The sequence below is a fragment of the Thalassophryne amazonica genome, chromosome 20, assembly GCF_902500255.1.
Source record: "Thalassophryne amazonica chromosome 20, fThaAma1.1, whole genome shotgun sequence".
Lineage (NCBI taxonomy): Eukaryota > Metazoa > Chordata > Actinopteri > Batrachoidiformes > Batrachoididae > Thalassophryne > Thalassophryne amazonica.
This window is the reverse complement of record NC_047122.1, coordinates 34,304,360-34,322,577: the sequence shown is the minus strand read 5'-3', so window position 1 is coordinate 34,322,577 and position 18,218 is coordinate 34,304,360. Positions and strand designations below refer to the sequence as shown.

The window sequence follows — 18,218 nt, the reverse complement described above, 5'->3', positions numbered from 1 at the left end:
GAAATGATGTGGCAATGCAGGAAGGTACCATTAGGGTGGACTCACATTGGTCACTAGGCCTGAGTCCCAAAATCTAGTTTCTTTGACTAGTATGAGTACTCTAGGCAGTCCGCTGGTGTGGGTCTTGTGGTCTTGGATGCAGTCCAGCTGGTTGCTACTGCATGTAGTGTAAAAAAAAAAAAAAAAAAACCAACTAAACAAAAATTGTAGCTCAAACATCCTCCTTGGAGGAGGTAATGACTAATAATCTAATACTGTACAAACATAAATAATTCAAAAAAAGTTTTTCAAAATGTACAGAGCTTTCTGACTCATGGTATGCTGGAGAGGCAGTGGAATAGAATATTCTTGGAGCAATATTTTTATGAATGTACCAAAAGAAACGCCTAAGGGCACATATCTAATAGCGGTTTAAAATGCATCATGAATCGTGATAATCTTATCGCATCATGAAACCTGTATCAAATTATATTTTTTGTAAGTATTGTGATACCATGAAAAGTCAACTACTGCACGGAAGAAATGTTCTCTTGAAGAATTATAATAGTTTAATAAAATGTACAAATAGGAAACCGATAACATCAAGCATTATAATTTATACTTCAAAATAATGTGTTTAAAGGTAAAACATTCACCACAGATTACTTTCCACATATTGTAATTAGTGGTAACAGTGATGTAATTCTGTGATATATATCGAATCGTGATAGGTATGTCATGATATGTGTAGAATCGTAATCAGCATATCGTGATAAATACATTGAATTGTGGTATTGCTACACCCCTACTGTCTAATGGTGTACAACCCCTGGCAAAAATTATGGAATCACCGGCCTCGGAGGATGTTCATTCAGTTGTTTAATTAGGTAGAAAAAAAAAAGCAGATCACAGACATGACACAAAACTAAAGTCATTTCAAATGGCAACTTTCTGGCTTTAAGAAACACTATAAGTCATCAGGAAAAAAAATTGTGGCAGTCGTATGGAAGTAATGGAAGTAAATTTGTGCCATCAGAGTTTGAATTTGATTTTTAAGGTTGAATGTTTTTAGCATCAAAATCAGAGTTTGAAGTTGAATTTATTTAGCATCAAATTATTCAGCCTCAAAAAAGTCAACCTCAAAAAATTAAACGTAAAAAAAAAAAAATCAACCTAGAAAAATTCAACCCCAAAAAATTTAACCTCAAAAATAGAAAAGCAAAGAGAAGCAATAGATTCCTGTCTCAATCATCCAACATCACAGATTTACTTCCATAAAGGTTGGATGATTGAGACAGTGATCGATTGCTTCTCTTTGCTTTTCTATTTTTTGAGGTTGGATTTTTTTTTTTTTTTTTGAGGTTGAATTATTTGAGGTTGATTTTTTTTTTAGGTTGACGTTTTTGAGGCTGAATATTTTGATGCAAAACAAATTCAACCTTAGAAATTCAACTTCAAACTTTGATTTTGATGCTAAAAACATTATTAAAAATTCAAATTCAAACTCTGATGTCACAGATTTACTTAAATAAATGAGCCTTATTTTGACAACGCATCAGTGTTTCACTTTATTTCTCATTATTTCTACATTTCTCTTTTATAGCAGCTCGTCCTGCCCAATAACCTCACAGGAGTTCTGACAGGAAAAGCACCACAGGGGCCCAAGACAGCTTTATATATGTATAGCATGGATAAACATTTCCAATTCCAAGAAACATCCATATCTGAGACAGCTTTTGAGAGACAGCTTGTCGTATGCAGAGCTGGAACACAGAGAACTTTGTAGGCGGTTCACACAAGGCAGCACACTGAATGTCTGCTACAATATATTCTTTTATTGTGGGCTGCCGTATAAAACACAAAAAGTCGCTTTCTGAACTTAAGACAACTAAGAACAATCACAATTTGCTATGTCTCCAAGCTCCATAACAATAGAAGGTTGTATCCATCAGAAAAACTATAGATGAGTAACAGAACCATCCCAGCACTTTGATAAAACTACTCTATTTTTATTTGTATATTTTAGACCATTTTTAAATGAAATAATTCCGGCCTCAGTCTGAACAGTCACTGTAAAGAACTGGGATCTGATCCACCAGGACAATCCAAATGATTAACACAGAATGTTAAATTTAGCTAAATGACACCAGGGCCAACAGTTCCACCTTCCTCCAACAGTATACCTTCCTTTTGGAATTGAGGGATGAGAAGAAGGAAGGGGGAGGGGATGTGACCGAGCAGACGGCTCTGTTCTTTAAACGCCTCTTTTTTTAGGTCCCACAATATGGTGTGTGCCACTAAACACTCCTGATGGAATTTAATGTAATTATCGGATTAAAGTCCTGCCTCTCAGAAGCTGGAATTATTATTCTTCTTTTTTACTCTGCCGACTGAGATCGTTTTGTGCTTTTTATGCACACTGTGGTGGTTTAGTCTGAGTTGCACTGGTCATTACGTTTTCCAGTACATATGAATTACTCCGTCTAAAAGTGGAGCGATTACGCACGGGTTCTCCAAGACGCACGGACTCTCCAAAACGCGCGGTCTCATTGGACTGAAGAGGAGATGCCAACTTCAAAGCTAACAAAATAATATTATTGTAGTAACTGGAACTGTGGTAAGTCTGACATATATCAACTAAAAACTATTTTTGTTTATGGCTATTGTTAATTTTAGTGTTTTAGTGGTGTGTTTTCAGTGCGCAGTGTTTGCCTTTGGGATCCATGTGAATATCTGAGGAGTTTGTAGTGATTAAAAGATAAAACTATCCTCCAAAATTCTACGTTAGTTCTTAAAATTCCAGTATATAAACACTATATTTGCCTTGAAACATGAGTGAAAATTTTATGTTTTTTTTTTTTTTTAATTATTATTCTTGTTTTTGTATTGTGGGTAATTCCAGATTCTCTCAGGAGTTACACCAAACATATCCACAGACATCCATCTCTTCTGTTATGTCTGTCTCCTCTCTGCCGGAATGGAAGCAACTCCTGCTGGACAAGAAGAGGAGAGAGGAGGAGGAGCGAGAGAGGAGAGAGAAAGAGGAGGAGCAGAAGTTGGCCAGCATGCCTGCTTGGAAGCGAGGGATCATCCAGAGGAGGAAGGCAAAACAAGAAGTGATGGGCGACAAAGACAGAGAGAAGGACAGAGATGTTTGTTTTGTTCCGGTGGACTTCAGGTCGTCCTCTGATGGTCTGAGTGACACAGACAGCTCTGTCACGCTCACTGTGGGAAGTGATCCATCGCTTAGTCCAGATCCAGGACACTGGCTGGATGCAGACACCAAATCACTGTGTCAGGTTTCTGCAGAGACCATCGTTCCCATCCATGAAAATCCATTCATTCGCACACAGAGTGTTCGGAGAAAGAGTAGGGATGCTGAGGCTAGAGGAAATGACCCAGATGTCAAAGAAAAACAGAAAGACGGGCATAGCCCCAGAGGCCGTGATGGAGAGCCAAGAAGGGGGAGAGATATTGAGCTGAAAATCGAGAGGTTTAGAGACGTGAGCGAGGGACGAGATACAGAGAAAAACAGGGACAGGAGCCAAGGAAGAGACAAGACTGAGGGATGGGAAAAGGAGGTACACGAGGAGCAAAATGACAGCAGGAAAAAGGAGAAAAGCCAATGGAAAGAGTCAGTCCAAGATGAGAAAAAGAGGAAAGAATTCCAGAAAGTAAAGAAAGACGAGGAGAAAGACACAGAACCTTCCATCCCTGCATTTGCACCCCCGATCACTTGTCTTCACACCATCCGGGCTAACAACATCATCATTATTGGAAAGGATCGGACAGGTAGCGATGAAAGGAGGAGTGGGTGGAGGGAGACAGAGAGGGAGAAGCCTAAGGAAGACCAGCATGGGAAAACAGGGACAAGGATGGACCTCAGGGAGATCCTAGCAGGAGGAGGGAGTGTCACTGAGATCCGAGCTTCAGAGGTTCTACTCATAAAGCCGCCTGCCGGCTCTGAAGAAAAGAATACAGTTATCAGAGAAAAGGCTTGGGGTAGAGAAGAGGGAGAGTGCCCTGTGGATGAAAAGAGGGATAGAGAGAGCAGTAAGGAGCAAGAGAGACCTCGGGGTCAAGCAACAGTCATTAAAGAAGCCAAGAGGGAAAGAGGTGATGATAATGTGTTTGTGGAAAAAGGAGGGAGGGTCAGCCAGCTGCTGAGTAAATTCGGACAACGTCGCAATCCTCCATCTCGATCCACGAGTTCAGATAATTTCCTCAGACCTGCCAGGAGAAAATCCTCAGAGAATGATGAGGATGATGATGAGCACCACCAGGTGTGGATGGCAGATTGGAGATACACAGCGGTAGAAAATGTGCCCAAACGCTCATTTAGCTTCTCTGACCGAGTCATTTGTGCAAAGGAGAATGGGTTGGATGAAGGTTACCATGAGAGAAAAATGCATGATAGGATACACTCGGACAAATATGTGGCCCCGGGGTTACACGGAACAGGCTTGTGGAAAAAGGAAACGGCGGCAAAAAACAAACTTGAATGTCAGCGCCATTTAACCAAACATGGAGATGGAATTTCAAAGAATGACCACCACACAGAAATAAACAAGGCAGAAACACTCATTCCCATTCAACAGAAAACAGAAGTGATGACTTGTGTGAATGCAGGTGACAGGAGTGCGTCAGAGAAGACGGACAGTGCAGACGGAGAGAAGGGCTTCACAGTAGCAATGGTCAAAAACAGAGAGGGAATCTCATTTGCCAGAAGAGTGGCCATCAGGCAGGATGGGAAAGCAAGAGCATCTGAACGACAGGTGAAAAGTGCAGAAAAAGAGCAGATTGTAGAGACAAAGACCGAGCAGGAAGGAATAACTGAACCGCTGGTTGGTGATATTTGGAGAGAAGAGGAACTGGACAGGAGAATCCCGGGTCTTGTCATGGAAGCATCAGGAGTGTGCACCATTCCAACAACATCTGGTAATGATCTCTACAGCCATGAGAGCTCTGATCTTCTCTGTGAAGTAGCAGATTGCGCTGGAGATTCCCACAGACAATCCATTCCAACACTTTCGTCCAAACAGAAAGAGGATCTTTGTAAAAGTGAACAAACAGAAGAAACAGCTATTTGTGGCAGTGATGAAGGAGAAACATCTTATGGGGCTGCTCGTGAAACAACCAAGGATAGCAGACAGGAGGTGGAGATTTACGGCGAGAACATTATTCATGATGTAACCCCCAAGTTGTCAAAAAGGATTATTACCCCTGTGGGGATCCCTCCAGGGCCATGCGGAATTCAAATCCCCAGAACTGTGTTTTATGTTGCAGAGGAAATGATGGAGAGGAAAACTGTGAGCAGCCAAAGTGAGGAGGTGCAAGACTGGAAAGGAGGGAGAGGGAATGAGAAAAGGGATAGTTGGAGAATCGGAAAACCGTTGAGTCGCATTGAATCTCTTAGGGAGAAAATCAGGCAGAGAGAGCTGGAGAGATTGAGAGAAAAAGAAGTACAGGATGGAGACAGGATCGAGGCGGTAGAGGGTGGTGATGCTCTGGCAGCACTTGAGAGGGGAAGTGAAATAGAGGACGAGTGGGAGGCTGCAACTCATGTATGCAAGAGAGTGCTGGAACCAGAGAAGGGACAGGAAGGCCTTGCAGCACAGACATCCACGACTGCGTCTGACATCACGCGGGACAGCAGCGTGTTGAAAACCTGCCCTCAGCTTCCTGTTTTTGCCGCCAGTGGAGAGGAAGCAACAAGCGGTTACGCCACTGCTGTTCTTGAAGCTATCGCCGGCAGCTTCCACGTATCTGATGATGAAGATGACCCACTGAAACGTGAGGAAGAGCAGTTGAGTGACCACACGGACTGGCAGAGAGATCGCGACACCACAAAAGACGAAAGGGAAGAGGAAGAAGAGGAGCTCTCAGAGAAGGAGGACGGTGAATATACATCGCTTCTTGTTCCTTCACCAAGTCTGTCCCCCTGTCTACCTCAAACCAGCTCTCTTCCAGCCATGAGTCGGATCTACAACTTAGAAGCTGTTGGTTCACGAACAGGTTTGGGTTTGCGGCAGAGGACTGGAGAGATCCCATCAGTGCACCTTGTTAAAGTAAAACCCATTGTGTCAAATGGAAGACTGGAACCACGTCTCAATGAGACATGTGAGGCAAAACAATTACAGGCTGTGGCAAAACATAGAGAAAACAAAGTACTTTCGAGTGAGGACATGTGTGGGGTTCAGTCAATACAACGGCAGATGGAGCAGTTTCAGATGAAAGAGCAGGAAGCGGTGAAGTCTACACATTTTCCTTGCACCTTGCCAGATACACATCTTAGGGACCAAGAGTCAAAAGGGCAGCAAAGCCCCAGAGGAGTGTTAATGCAACAGGTGAAGGACAGTGAGGTGAAGACACAGCAGAAGGACCAGCGAACATCAGAAGTGAGCTCCAGAATATCTCCAACATCTCAGCTCACACAAGTCCCATCGAAACAGACCACTAGCATCACCTCTGCATCTCTCAGGAGCCAGTCCCCGGACAATTCTCTCAAACTCTCTGACTATGCACCCACCCCAGCCTCCTCGCCGAGCTCCCTATCTCCTGCCCAGTCTCCTAGAGAGTCTCCATCATCTAACCCTTCTCCTACACACTTCTGCATCCGGAGTGCCTCTGGAGGAAAAGCAAAGAGAGGTGCCACCATTACAATTACCCCCAAGAAGACTGCCAGAGGAGGAGTGAAAGCGGTCACACCCACAGGGTCCACAACAACAAAGACCCCAGCGCTGCAGGCCCAGAGTGCCTCTGCTGAGCCACCAAAAAAGAAATACCCCACAGTGGAGGAAATAGAAGTGATAGGCGGATATCAGAATCTGGAGAAGTCCTGTTTAGTCAAGAACAAAGGGTCTCCAAAGAAAGTGAGTAGAAATATTATCTTCTGTAGAATCAGTAAACTAAAAATTGAAACTGTGAAGTTTTTAAAATTTTTTATTTTCCCTTATGTATGTCCTATTCCACTGAGCTACCTGCAGAAACTGCAAAGCAGGTACCTCAGTTGGAGTACCAATATGTATACCTGGGTTTGATTTGTGGTCATGCTACCTGTCTGTGTCTCTTGACAAGACACTTCATCTGCATCATCCTAGTCCACCCAGCTGTAAATGGGTACTGGCCCTGGTTGGGAATGTAAACTGCACAACAATTCTTCTGAAACTGAAAAACTTGCATGTAAAATTCAAGAGTACCAAGTGAATCAAGGTATCAAGGTGTCTTTATTATCCCCTCGGGGGCCATCTGTTGTGCAGCCAGCAGTAGAACACATTCATACATACATTAACATAACATGATCTTAAATATGGCATGAAAACTCACCAAACAGTAGACATAATAACACAACATAAAATAATAAGAAAGCCTAGTTAAAAACCATTCATGTGATAGTGTTTAAAAATCTAGTGATGGTGGGAATAAAAGAGTTCTTGTACCTATTGGTCTTACATCTCTTAGACATAAACCTACGACCAGATGGAAGCATTTTGAACTCAGGGTACAAGGGGTGACTCCAAGATCGACCTCACCTTCTGAATGGATCTGTTTTTATATATAGATGGCAGGTCATTTAAGGAAACTCCAGCAGTCAATACGATGCAGACTGTTTTTGTTTTTCAAAGTTAAAACCCATTCCAGCAGATAAAAGAAAAGGTAAGAACAGATTCAATAGAACAGCAATAAAACATCTTCATAAAAGTGCTGTCCACATTAAAATGCCTGCGTTTACAGTAAAAATGCATGCGTTGATGAGCTTTCTTACATACCTGGTTAATCTGATGCTCAAAGGTTAGTCCACTGTCAATAAAGGTTCCAAGGTATTTATAGTTCTGTACAACTTCCACAGCCAGTCCATTAATAACTAAAGGAGAAATGTCATCCTGCTTTTTCTTAAAATCAATTATCATCTCTTTAGTTTTGTTCACATTGATATCTAAAAAGAACAATTTACGCCAGCTGATAAAATCTGACACCACAGGGCCATGGTCTTGATCATCTGAATTAATGACAGAATCATCAGCAAATTTAACAATGTCATCCTTGATGTTGACTTTGACACGTTAGTATAAAGAACAAATAAAAGAGGTGAAAGGACACAACCCTGTGGAATATTAAAAAGAAATTGGGCACTGACTTGTTTCTAACATGGTGTCAAATTTCAAAATAATGGCCACGCCCCTGCTTTATGACACTTAATATGCAGGCCTTACCTTGTTTTACCTAAAGCCTCACATCAGCAGACACAATCCCATTTCACTGTAAGACAGAGACACGCAATCACAGACTGACTTAAGCCTGATAAAGCCTTATCAAGCATCACATCCTGTTTCTTAGCTCTAAAATCCCCATAATATTTGCTTAATTGTTTATTGCTTTGTTTTTTATTTTTTGGCACTATATTGTGTTTTTATCAACATAAGCAGCCACTTGTAGATAATTAAAACATACTTTTCTTGTATTGTTTGATAATAATTAGGTATTGCTTTCTGGTTTCTAGTAGAGATGAGATGACTAGTTGTATAATCATTAGTCATCCCACCCCTAGTTTCTAGCCTAGCTCCTAAACCAACGTCAACTTGTTTCATGTTTGTTGTTACAGTATCTGGTGCCATAAAAGGACATTCTGAGTATCAGTTTCTGCAGGAAGGGATCATCTGCAGTAATTTTGCACATTCTGTATCTGTACAGACAGAAAAGTTGAACAGGAAACCACAACCATAGACAGAAAGCCTTTTCATTTTGTCTGCCTGCAAATACTATTTGATTGTAAGATGCGTGCAAAAGCACTGTTACTTATTCACTGGTTGATTTCTTAGTGTGACTAGCTATAATAGGTGTTATTCTCATTTAAGAATGTATTTTAATCAGTACATTGGAGGCAACAAACAAAATGAGACCAAGCATTCAGCATTTTATTTTGTTATTATCTGAGCAAAAATTCTCTGCAAAAGCTTTTTGCACCACTAACGCTGCATGTCACCAACACGCACACCAGCCGTGAGCTGGACTTCACCTGCAGAAATCCTTCTTAAGACGAAGTAAAGTATTTTCATTTGGTGTCTCAGGGTTCCTGATGCAACTCCAGAAGTACATAGGTAAAGGGGCACAGGTGGCCTTGCAGTATAAATAATTTTCATTGGTTGCGAATATTTTTGTTGAACATCTCAAGCAGGAGTTGAAGATATTCTAGAGCAGATATTCTGTTTTTGTCTGCATCATTCTGAACTACCTCATTTGCATAAAATAGGATGAATTGTTGGACAAGCCTGGCCACTCGACCTTGGTAAGGTTCAATCTTCGCTTTTAGTCTGATACGAAAAAGGATCTTGACTTTGAAACAGTTTGTGACCACTGGTGTAGTGGATGAATTAACTTCTACCTTTTTCTTCGTCATGTTTTCAGGATGAAAATTCACTAGCTGCTGTGCTACTGTGCTAACCTCCACTTTACATGGTTGAAATCATGTTACCCAGTATTTCAAGTATTTTCGGCTTTCTTAAACTCAAATTTATACAGTTTTGCACCGAAATTTGTGGGAAAAGTGACATAGGTGCAGGCGCAGGTGCAGCACCGCCATTGTAATGAACCAGTGCATAAACAGCGCACACTCAAATCAATTAATCTAACATGACTCAGATGTAACATTAGCATTTTGTGCAATTCCTCATTACTCATGACTTTTACTAACCTCAGAATGTATTTGAGAAAGAGTGGGAGATGAACTCTTACATAATAAGGGTATTTCTGGACAGTTGCTCAGCATTCTTTCCTTACAAAACCATATGAAGCAGCATCATATTTTTATTATTCTCTTGTCTCTGGCTTGTTCTGTTTGTCTTCTGTGGCTGTACTGTCAGTTTCTGCCTACTGTATTCTGCTTTTGTCACTCCAGTGCTGCCATATTTGTTGAGTCAGCCTTCACTGCCTTACAGACATATCGGTCTTTGTATCTTCTTGGCAGTTTGACTGTGGTTTTGGTTGGTTAAACCCATGACACTGACCTTCCACGGTGTGACTGAACATTACAGACATCAGGCTGCAATCCTTCTTAGCGTGACATAGGTGAAACAGGAAGAGAGTGTTACAGAAAAATGAGTGAGCAATAATTTTCTAACTTGCCCAGAAAGTGCAGGAGAGGAGGAACGATAAAAAATTGAAGTGTGACAAAGAGATTTAAAGAAAAGAAGGTGAAATAGATTTTGTCAGCTATTTGTTAAGTGATCGCACCGAAAATTTTTTCTCCCACTTCCTCTTTCAAACTTCCTCACCTCTAAACAAGAAACAGACACCAACGCTAGGAAGTGATGTTTTAAATCTTCTGTGACTCAGACTCTAATGAGAAGCTGTTTAATCACCGCACCATACAGTGGGGCAAAAAAGTATTTAGTCAGTCCCTGACTGTGCAAGTTCTCCTACTTAGAAAGATGAGAGAGGTCTGTAATATTCAACATAGGTATACTTCAACTTTGAGAGACAAAATGAGAAAAAAAATCCAGGAAATCACATTGTAGGATTTTTAAAGAATTTATTGGTAAATTATGGTGGAAAATAAGTATTTGGTCAATAACAAAAGTTCAACTCAGTACTTTTTAACATAATCTTTTTTGGCAATGACAGAGGTCAAATGTTTTCTGTAAGTCTTCACCGGGTTTGCACACACTGTAGCTGGTATTTTGGCCCATTCCTCCATGCAGATCTCCTCTAGAGCAGTGATGTTTTGGGGCTGTCGCTGGGCAACATGGACTTTCAACTCCCTCAACAAATTTTCTATGGGGTTGAGGTCTGGAGACTGGCTTTGGCCACTCCAGGACCTTGAAATGCTTTTTGTGGAACCACTCCTTCTTTTCCTGAGCGGTGTGCTTGGGATCATTGTCATGCTGGAAGACCCAGCCATGTTGCATCTTCAATGTTCTCGCTGATGGAAGGAGGCTTTGGCTTAAAATCTCACGATACATGGCCACGTTCATTCTTCCCTTAACACGGATCAGTCGTCCTGTCCCCTTTGCAGAAAAACAGCCCCGCACCATGATGTTTCCAGACCCATGCTTCACAGTAGATATGGTGTTCTTGGAATGCAACTCAGCATTCTTCTTCCTCCAAACATGACGAGTTGAGTTTTTACCAAAATGTTTTATTTTGGTTCCATCTGACCACATGATATTTTCCCAATCCTCTTCTGGATCATCCATATGCTCTCTGGCAAACTTCAGATGGGCCTGGACACATACTGGTTTAAGCAGGGGGACACGCCTGGCACTGCAGGATCTGAGTCCCTCTCTGCGTAGTGTGTAGCCTTTGTTACTTTGGTCCCAGCTCTCTGCAGGTCATCATCAGGTCCCTCCATGTAGTTCTGGGATTTTTGTTCACCGTTCTCATGATCATTTTGACCCCATGGGATGACATCTTGCGTAGAGCCCCAGATCGAGGGAGATTATCAGTGGTCTTGTATGTCTTCCATTTTCTTACAATTGCTCCCACAGTTGATTTATTCACACCAACCTGCTTGCCTATTGTAGATTCACTCTTTTCCCAGCCTGGTGCACATCTACAATTTTGTTCCTGGTGTCCTTCGACAGCTCTTTGGTCTTGGCCATGGTTGAGTTTGGAGTTTGACTGTTTGATTCTGTGGATAGGTGTCTTTTATACAGATAATGAGCTCCAACAGATACCATTAATACAGGTAGCAGGTGGAGGACAGAAGAGCTTCTTAAAGAAGAAGTTACAGGTCTGTGAGAGCCAGAAATCTTGCTTGTTTGTGGGTGACCAAATACTTATTTCCACAATAATTTACAAATAAATTATTTTAAAATCCTACAATGTGATTTTCTGGATTCAGGAGGAAACATTTTTTTTTTAAAAAGAGGCTTCACAGAATGATCACCATGAGAGTGGGTATTGACACAATAACATTATGACGCCTTGGCCCTCCTCTGCAGGGGCCTCATGTACAAAGACTTGCATGGATTTCCTCCTGAAACATGGCATACACCAAAACCCAGAAAATGTTGTATGCACAAAAATATCCAGATGTATCAAAGTATACCTATGCATAGATCCAAGCGCGTTTCGTTTGTACATCCCAATCAACGTGGAATAGAGCGCACATGCAGACGTACTAAACTCCTCCCTTTCCACACCCCTATTTAAATATCAAATTCATGTAAATATGCCCTGGGAGCTGGGATTTCCCACTCTGTCAGATCAGTCAACATGAACACAGAGAAGAAATTATACTGGATGTGAGCTACACATTAGAGGTAGGCGGATCGATCCTAATATCAATAATATCGATACCAACATTGGTATTGATATTGAACAATCCTCGTGTAAAAAGATCGATACTCAAGCTTGTGTTTCTCTCCCACACTCACTGACTGCTGCACACGCAGATTCATCAAAGTCTACTCTCTGTCTGTAAGAGCAGCCCTGTGCTGTGTCACACAACACGGAGCAGCGCACCCTTGTATTGTGGTTTGTCAGCCCTCTACCTCAAGAGATTTTGTTTTAAGTTGTGTTGAGTGTTTTTTTAAACAAAAATGTTGAATGTGATAAAGTATTTTGTTGTCACATACAATGTTTGGCGAAATTCTATCCTAGGTCTTTTGGATCCTTTGGATCTATGAAGCTTAAATATAAAAAAGTATCGGTATCGATATTGATACTGGGCCTGTATTTACTTGGTATCGGATCAATACCAAAATTCCCGGTATTGCCCACCTCTACTACACATGACTGCAAATGACATGAAGACACGCAGGGATAATTTATTTGGTACCCTGTCAAACGGAATAAACATGAAATGAAAAAGTTAGTGGGAGCGTGTGTGTGAGACTGTAAACGTTGTGGGCTCAGAGCAACGTGCACACACTGAAGTAAAAAAAAAAAAGAGGTGCGCCGCAGCTGATAGTATGTGACATTCACAGCTTTACACATGCATTTATTGACAAATACTGAACAGAGGGAGACAATCGGGAGCCTATTAGGATGCTCTGCAGCTCTAGTTTCACCATCAAGAAAAAAATACCCCATTAATAATGATAACAAAAAACATATTTGAATGCACACATGCCCAAATGTGCCCGTGCTGGTTTTCATTCAGAACAATTACACAAATAAACTACTTACTCACCAAGCAGCCACCCATAGCATACCGTGCTAGCCTGTTCCCAACCCATTGTATTTGTGCCACACATATGATTTGACCATTGATGGAATGAAAATGTTTCCTATTAACAAAAACAAATTTATCATGTGATGATGCCTTTATAGCAATATGTGTGCAGTCAATAGCTCCAGTTATGTTAGGGAAACTGGCTCTCACTGCAAATTGCGCTTTAGTGTTGGAATGTGATGTACCTGGATGACATTCAGATGATTGCGTTCCACACAGCTGGCATGGCTTGACTTAAGGTTGATTCCTGACCGATTGGCAAGCTCCCGCTGGAATGCCCCTGTTGCCAGGAACCCTAGCTTGGTCAGCACCTGTGTGGGCACAAACAACTCGTGGCTCCTTGCCGTACTGCGTTCTAGGGCAATATGGTGTAACACTGCCCTTAGTAATCGAAATTGGTTCATGAGCCACTTATCATCATTTGCAAGTAAATCCTCGCATTTCCTGAATTCACACTCACATCTGATTGCACCACTTGCAAGGTCCTCTAACAACACTAACACAGCCATTGTGAATGCCATTTTACGCATCATTTTGTGCATGCTTTTATATCCACCCATATACTGCAAACACGTAGGTGTGTTAATTGTTTATGTGTCACTGATGTGCACATCACTCTTATGACCTCTTGTCTATTAACACTTTCCCAGCATCACCTCTATGTGTCAGCAGTGGAGCCATTGCTGCAAAAACGTGTGCACGCTAGCCATGAACTTGGTGTGGCACACTGCACATTTCCACTGTCATTTCACTTTTGATACAACTGAATGTTAGTGTGGAGAAGGACGTATGCCACTGTTTTGACACACTACCTAAGCAGTGGGTTACCAATCTGAGTCTGGTCTGCTTGAGGTTTCTTCCTCAAATTATCAGAGGGAGTTTTTCCTTACCACCATCACCTGTGTGCTTGCTCTAGGAGTTGGTAAGGTTAGACCTTACTTGTGTGAAGCGCCTTGAGGCAGCTTTGTTGTGATTTGCCACTATATAAAATGAAATAAATTGAAAATGTTTTTGTATGTACGCAGCCTTTGTACATGAGGCCCCAGGTCTGTATTGGGCCATTGCTGTGACCATGGGTGCAAATTGGTGCTGGATAGGGGGGACATGTCCCCCCCACCTTTTCAACCAAGTGGGACAGAATATGGTATGTCCCCCCACCTTCTGACATATATGTGTGTACTTGAAACATGCTATGTCAGTCTTTTGTGCAAACCATGTCAGAATAGTATCTTTGTTTCTGCAAGTTTGTATTTTTAGCAGCATTGACTTGTTTACACCACCTGTTTCTTGTTTGTCACATTCAGAATTTTCTGGGACTGCATTTGCCCAGATTTGAAACCAAAAATAGTTGCCTCTAGGAACTAGTGTCTATACATAAATATCAATGGACCATATGCTAATTTACTAAATTCTGAAAGTTAGAAAAAGAAAACAGAAAAGCTATCTGGGACCTCAGAAAACCCATCTGCAATTATTGCTTGATCTCCAAAATCAGTCTATGCAAGCAAAATTATGTTCAGTATGAGTGTTGTCATTAGTGCCACTTCGAAAATTAAATTCATGATAAGTAATTTATCCTAAACTTATGATCTGTTGTTTTTTCAAACTTATGCAAAAACAAATCTTGAGAAAAAAAAATACAGTATGCGATAGTTAATAATTAGTCAGAGCCTGTTTTTTCATATTTATGAATACATTTTACCACATTGCAGTTGTTTTTTTTTTTAATGAAAATTCAACCTATCATTCTTTTTGAGTTCTACACATGTGGTGATACCTTATTTACACCATGATGTTAATAAAATCAATGTTGGCTATTCTCAGAATAAAGTACTTATATTCACAGTTTCAGATTGCATAAGTCAAATGATGTCCACTTTATGTTCTTCTCAAAACATTAAAACTACTGTTCTGGATGCTCAGAATGCATCTGAGCTTATCTAGAAACCTTTGGCTTCTGGGGGCCTAAAGCGGCCCCCAGACCCCTGGTGTCATACTTTGGTCCTGGACCGGCCCAGAACCTGCTTTTGTTTATTTTGTTTATTTTCTGTTTCTTACACTTTAGTCTTGGTTTTATGATTTGTTACACTTCACCCACGTTAAGTTTGGTTCTGGTTCTAGTCTCTGTTTCTTATTTAGTCATTATGTGTTATCACATTAGGTTTTGAGGATTATCTGTTACACTTCAGCCACTTATTGAGTTCTGTTCTAGTTTAGTCTTCATCCTTTACTTTCTGGTTATTCAGTCACTCTGTGTTGAGCACAATAGTCCTTCAGGTTTTTCTGTACACTCCTGCCACACGAGTTCTCATCTAGTTTAGATCCAGCCTTTAATTTTCTGTTGTTTCTTCCTTTTCATTTGTTTATTCTGTTTCTCACATTTGGATTCTAGGTATCATTATTTCCTAATTTAACATTTATTCTGTCACTGTCACATTCCTCTTTTTGCTGCTTTTGTCTGACACACCCACCTGTCACTCCACTCGTCTCACTCAGCCACACCTTCTTTCCTGCACCTGCATCTCATCACGCCGATTATCCTCTGCTTTTAAACCCCTTGTCTTCCACAGCATTCAGCCTCGTTCCAAGCCACCTGTATCCTGTCTTAGTTTGTGTTTTTGCCATTCTCGACTTCTGCTTGTCCTTGACTACGTTTTTGCCTGAGCCTGTTAACCTGCTTCTCCGTGTCCAAACCCAGCCTGTTTGTACCTGTTTGTCCGTGCTGGAACTCTGCTTGTTTACTGACCACGCCTCCGCCTGACGACCGTCCGTACTGCCGCCTGTCTGATTGTCTTCCTGTGCACCAACCAAGCCTGTTTCTGATTAAACCTTTACTAATCCTCCATCTGAGTAAGGAGTCTGCATTGGTGTCCACCTGCCTGCCGTGCCACTTCACCACAGATCCTGACACCCGGCCTATGGTCTTCAGCCCTGCGGGCCTCGCACTTTGTCCCCCCAATTTCTAGTTCTAAATTGTGCCCTTCGCTGTGACAAATTAATTCATAATCTGGTATATCAGTATGCAGAACATGCAACTGTGTACTGTATTTTCTGAAGTATAAATCACACTTGTTAAAAATTCCTCTTGAAGAGGAAACATCCATATATACGAGGTCTGTCAATAAAGTATAGGTCTTTTTTATTTTTTTCAAAAACTATATGGATTTCATTCATATGTTTTTACGTCAGACATGCTAGAACCCTCGTGCGCATGCGTGAGTTTTTCCACGCCTGTCGGTGACGTCATTCGCCTGTGAGCAGTCCTTGTGGGAGGAGTCGTCCAGCCCCTCGTCGGAATTCCTTTGTCTGAGAAGTTGCTGAGAGACTGGCGCTTTGTTTGATCAAACTTTTTTCTAAACCTGTGAGTCGGTTTCAGCATTTTATCCGGATATTCCACTGTTAAAGGAGATTTTTTTAATGAAAGACGTGCGAACGGGTCCGCGCGTCGGGACGCAGCTGGCGTGGTGCGGCGGCACAGGAAAAACACCTCCGTGTTGATAACCATTTGTAAAATCCAGGCGGCTTTTGATGGCTTTCAGTGGAGTGAGTATATGAGAAATTGTTTAACAGCTGGACATGTTCCAACTTGTCCTTAAGGCTTCCAACGGAGGTGTTTTTCCTGTGGTGGAGCGTCGCAGCGGCTGCGATGCGAGCCGACGCTGCAATCCGCCCGCACGTCTTTAATAAAATGCTGAAACTGACTTTTTCTGAAACTTCTCTGTTCTCTCATGACGTCCTGGATCAATAGAGCATGAAATGTGGAGGTTTTCAGCTTGAAACAGGCTGATGACGGCGCCTGAGAGCGCTGCGCGACGTCTCGCACCGTGGGAAGTCCTTAAAGGAGACAGTATCACCTCAAAATCTCTCATCAGCCGTTAAAATTTTCACCGAAAACCAGCTTAATTTTTCGAACTGTGTCCACTTCGATGTGCCTCACAGGTTTAGAAAAAATTTTGATCAAACAAAGCGCCAGTCTCTCAGCAACTTCTCAGACAAAGGAATTCCGACGAGGGGCTGGACGACTCCTCCCACAAAGAGTGCTCACAGGCGAATGACGTCACCGACAGGCGTGGAAAAACTCACGCATGCGCACGAGGGTTCAAGCATGTCTGACGTAAAAACATATGAATGAAATCCATATAGTTTTTGAAAAAAATAAAAAAGACCTATACTTTATTGACAGCCCTCGTAAGTCACACTTTTTCCCCCTGTATTATGAGCTGTTGAATTTGGGATTTTTGTGGATTGTTGTAGTGTACTTTTTATTATTGTCATTTATTCTTTAATGATTGGAGTTTTTTTTAGTATTTTGATTCCTAGAAAAGTCCTACATAAGTAGTCAATAATAATAATAATAATTATTATTATTATTATCACTACTACTACTATCAAAAGCATGTTATTTCATTATATAAGTTACACCTGAGTATATGTTGCAGGACCTGCTAAGCAAGTAAATAACAAACCCCAAATTATACACTGGAAAATACTGTAACTGGAAATCCCTCTATTGTTTAGACCCATGACCATTATACAACTCACCTGTACTGAGCTGACTAAATCAACTGAAAGAAAACTTCCCTGCAATTGGCAAGGCAAGCATAGGATGAATGGAGTCAGTGAGCATCTCTTAGCCTGAACAATGGCCATAAAGTAAAATTTAAAAAAGCCTATAAGTTGTTGCTCACAGCAGGGTCCTGGGAACCACTACAGCTAGTGCTACACGTGCAAAGTGCATTTTATTCCAGCTCTACAATCATAACTTAGATGACAAAGTATTTGCAAGATGCATCACAAACACAAACGCAAAGGTTAAAAACAATGATCTTCATGCACTGCTGACTTCTCAAGGAGACGGCTTTAGTTGTCACATGCCATAATTTGGCCCTAGTTCTGTTTCCTGCTCTGGTTGAATGTTATAGTCACTTTGAGTTATTCTTGGTAATTTTTCCCTCCATGACTTTTATTATTTTCATCTCATGGTGTTTATTAGTTGTGATTTTATTTAGATGCTTTCTCTGTGTTGGTTTTGGCTTGTGCAACTTCCAGGTCTACTTGTCCCTAA

The 18,218-nt window shown here is 41.3% G+C and overlaps 1 protein-coding gene across 1 annotated transcript in view; it reads left to right on the top strand.

Annotated features, from left to right (window-relative positions):
* The first annotated feature begins 2,188 nt into the window (after positions 1–2,188).
* Positions 2,189–18,218, top strand: part of ppp1r18 (protein phosphatase 1, regulatory subunit 18) — a 28,854-nt gene continuing 12,824 nt past the window's right edge. Inside the window, exons 1-2 of the mRNA XM_034160388.1 lie at positions 2,189–2,596; positions 2,882–6,851. Coding sequence (XP_034016279.1) covers positions 2,934–6,851 — 3,918 coding nt within the window. The 5' untranslated portion in view covers positions 2,189–2,596; positions 2,882–2,933. The remainder of the gene's footprint in view (positions 2,597–2,881; positions 6,852–18,218) is intronic.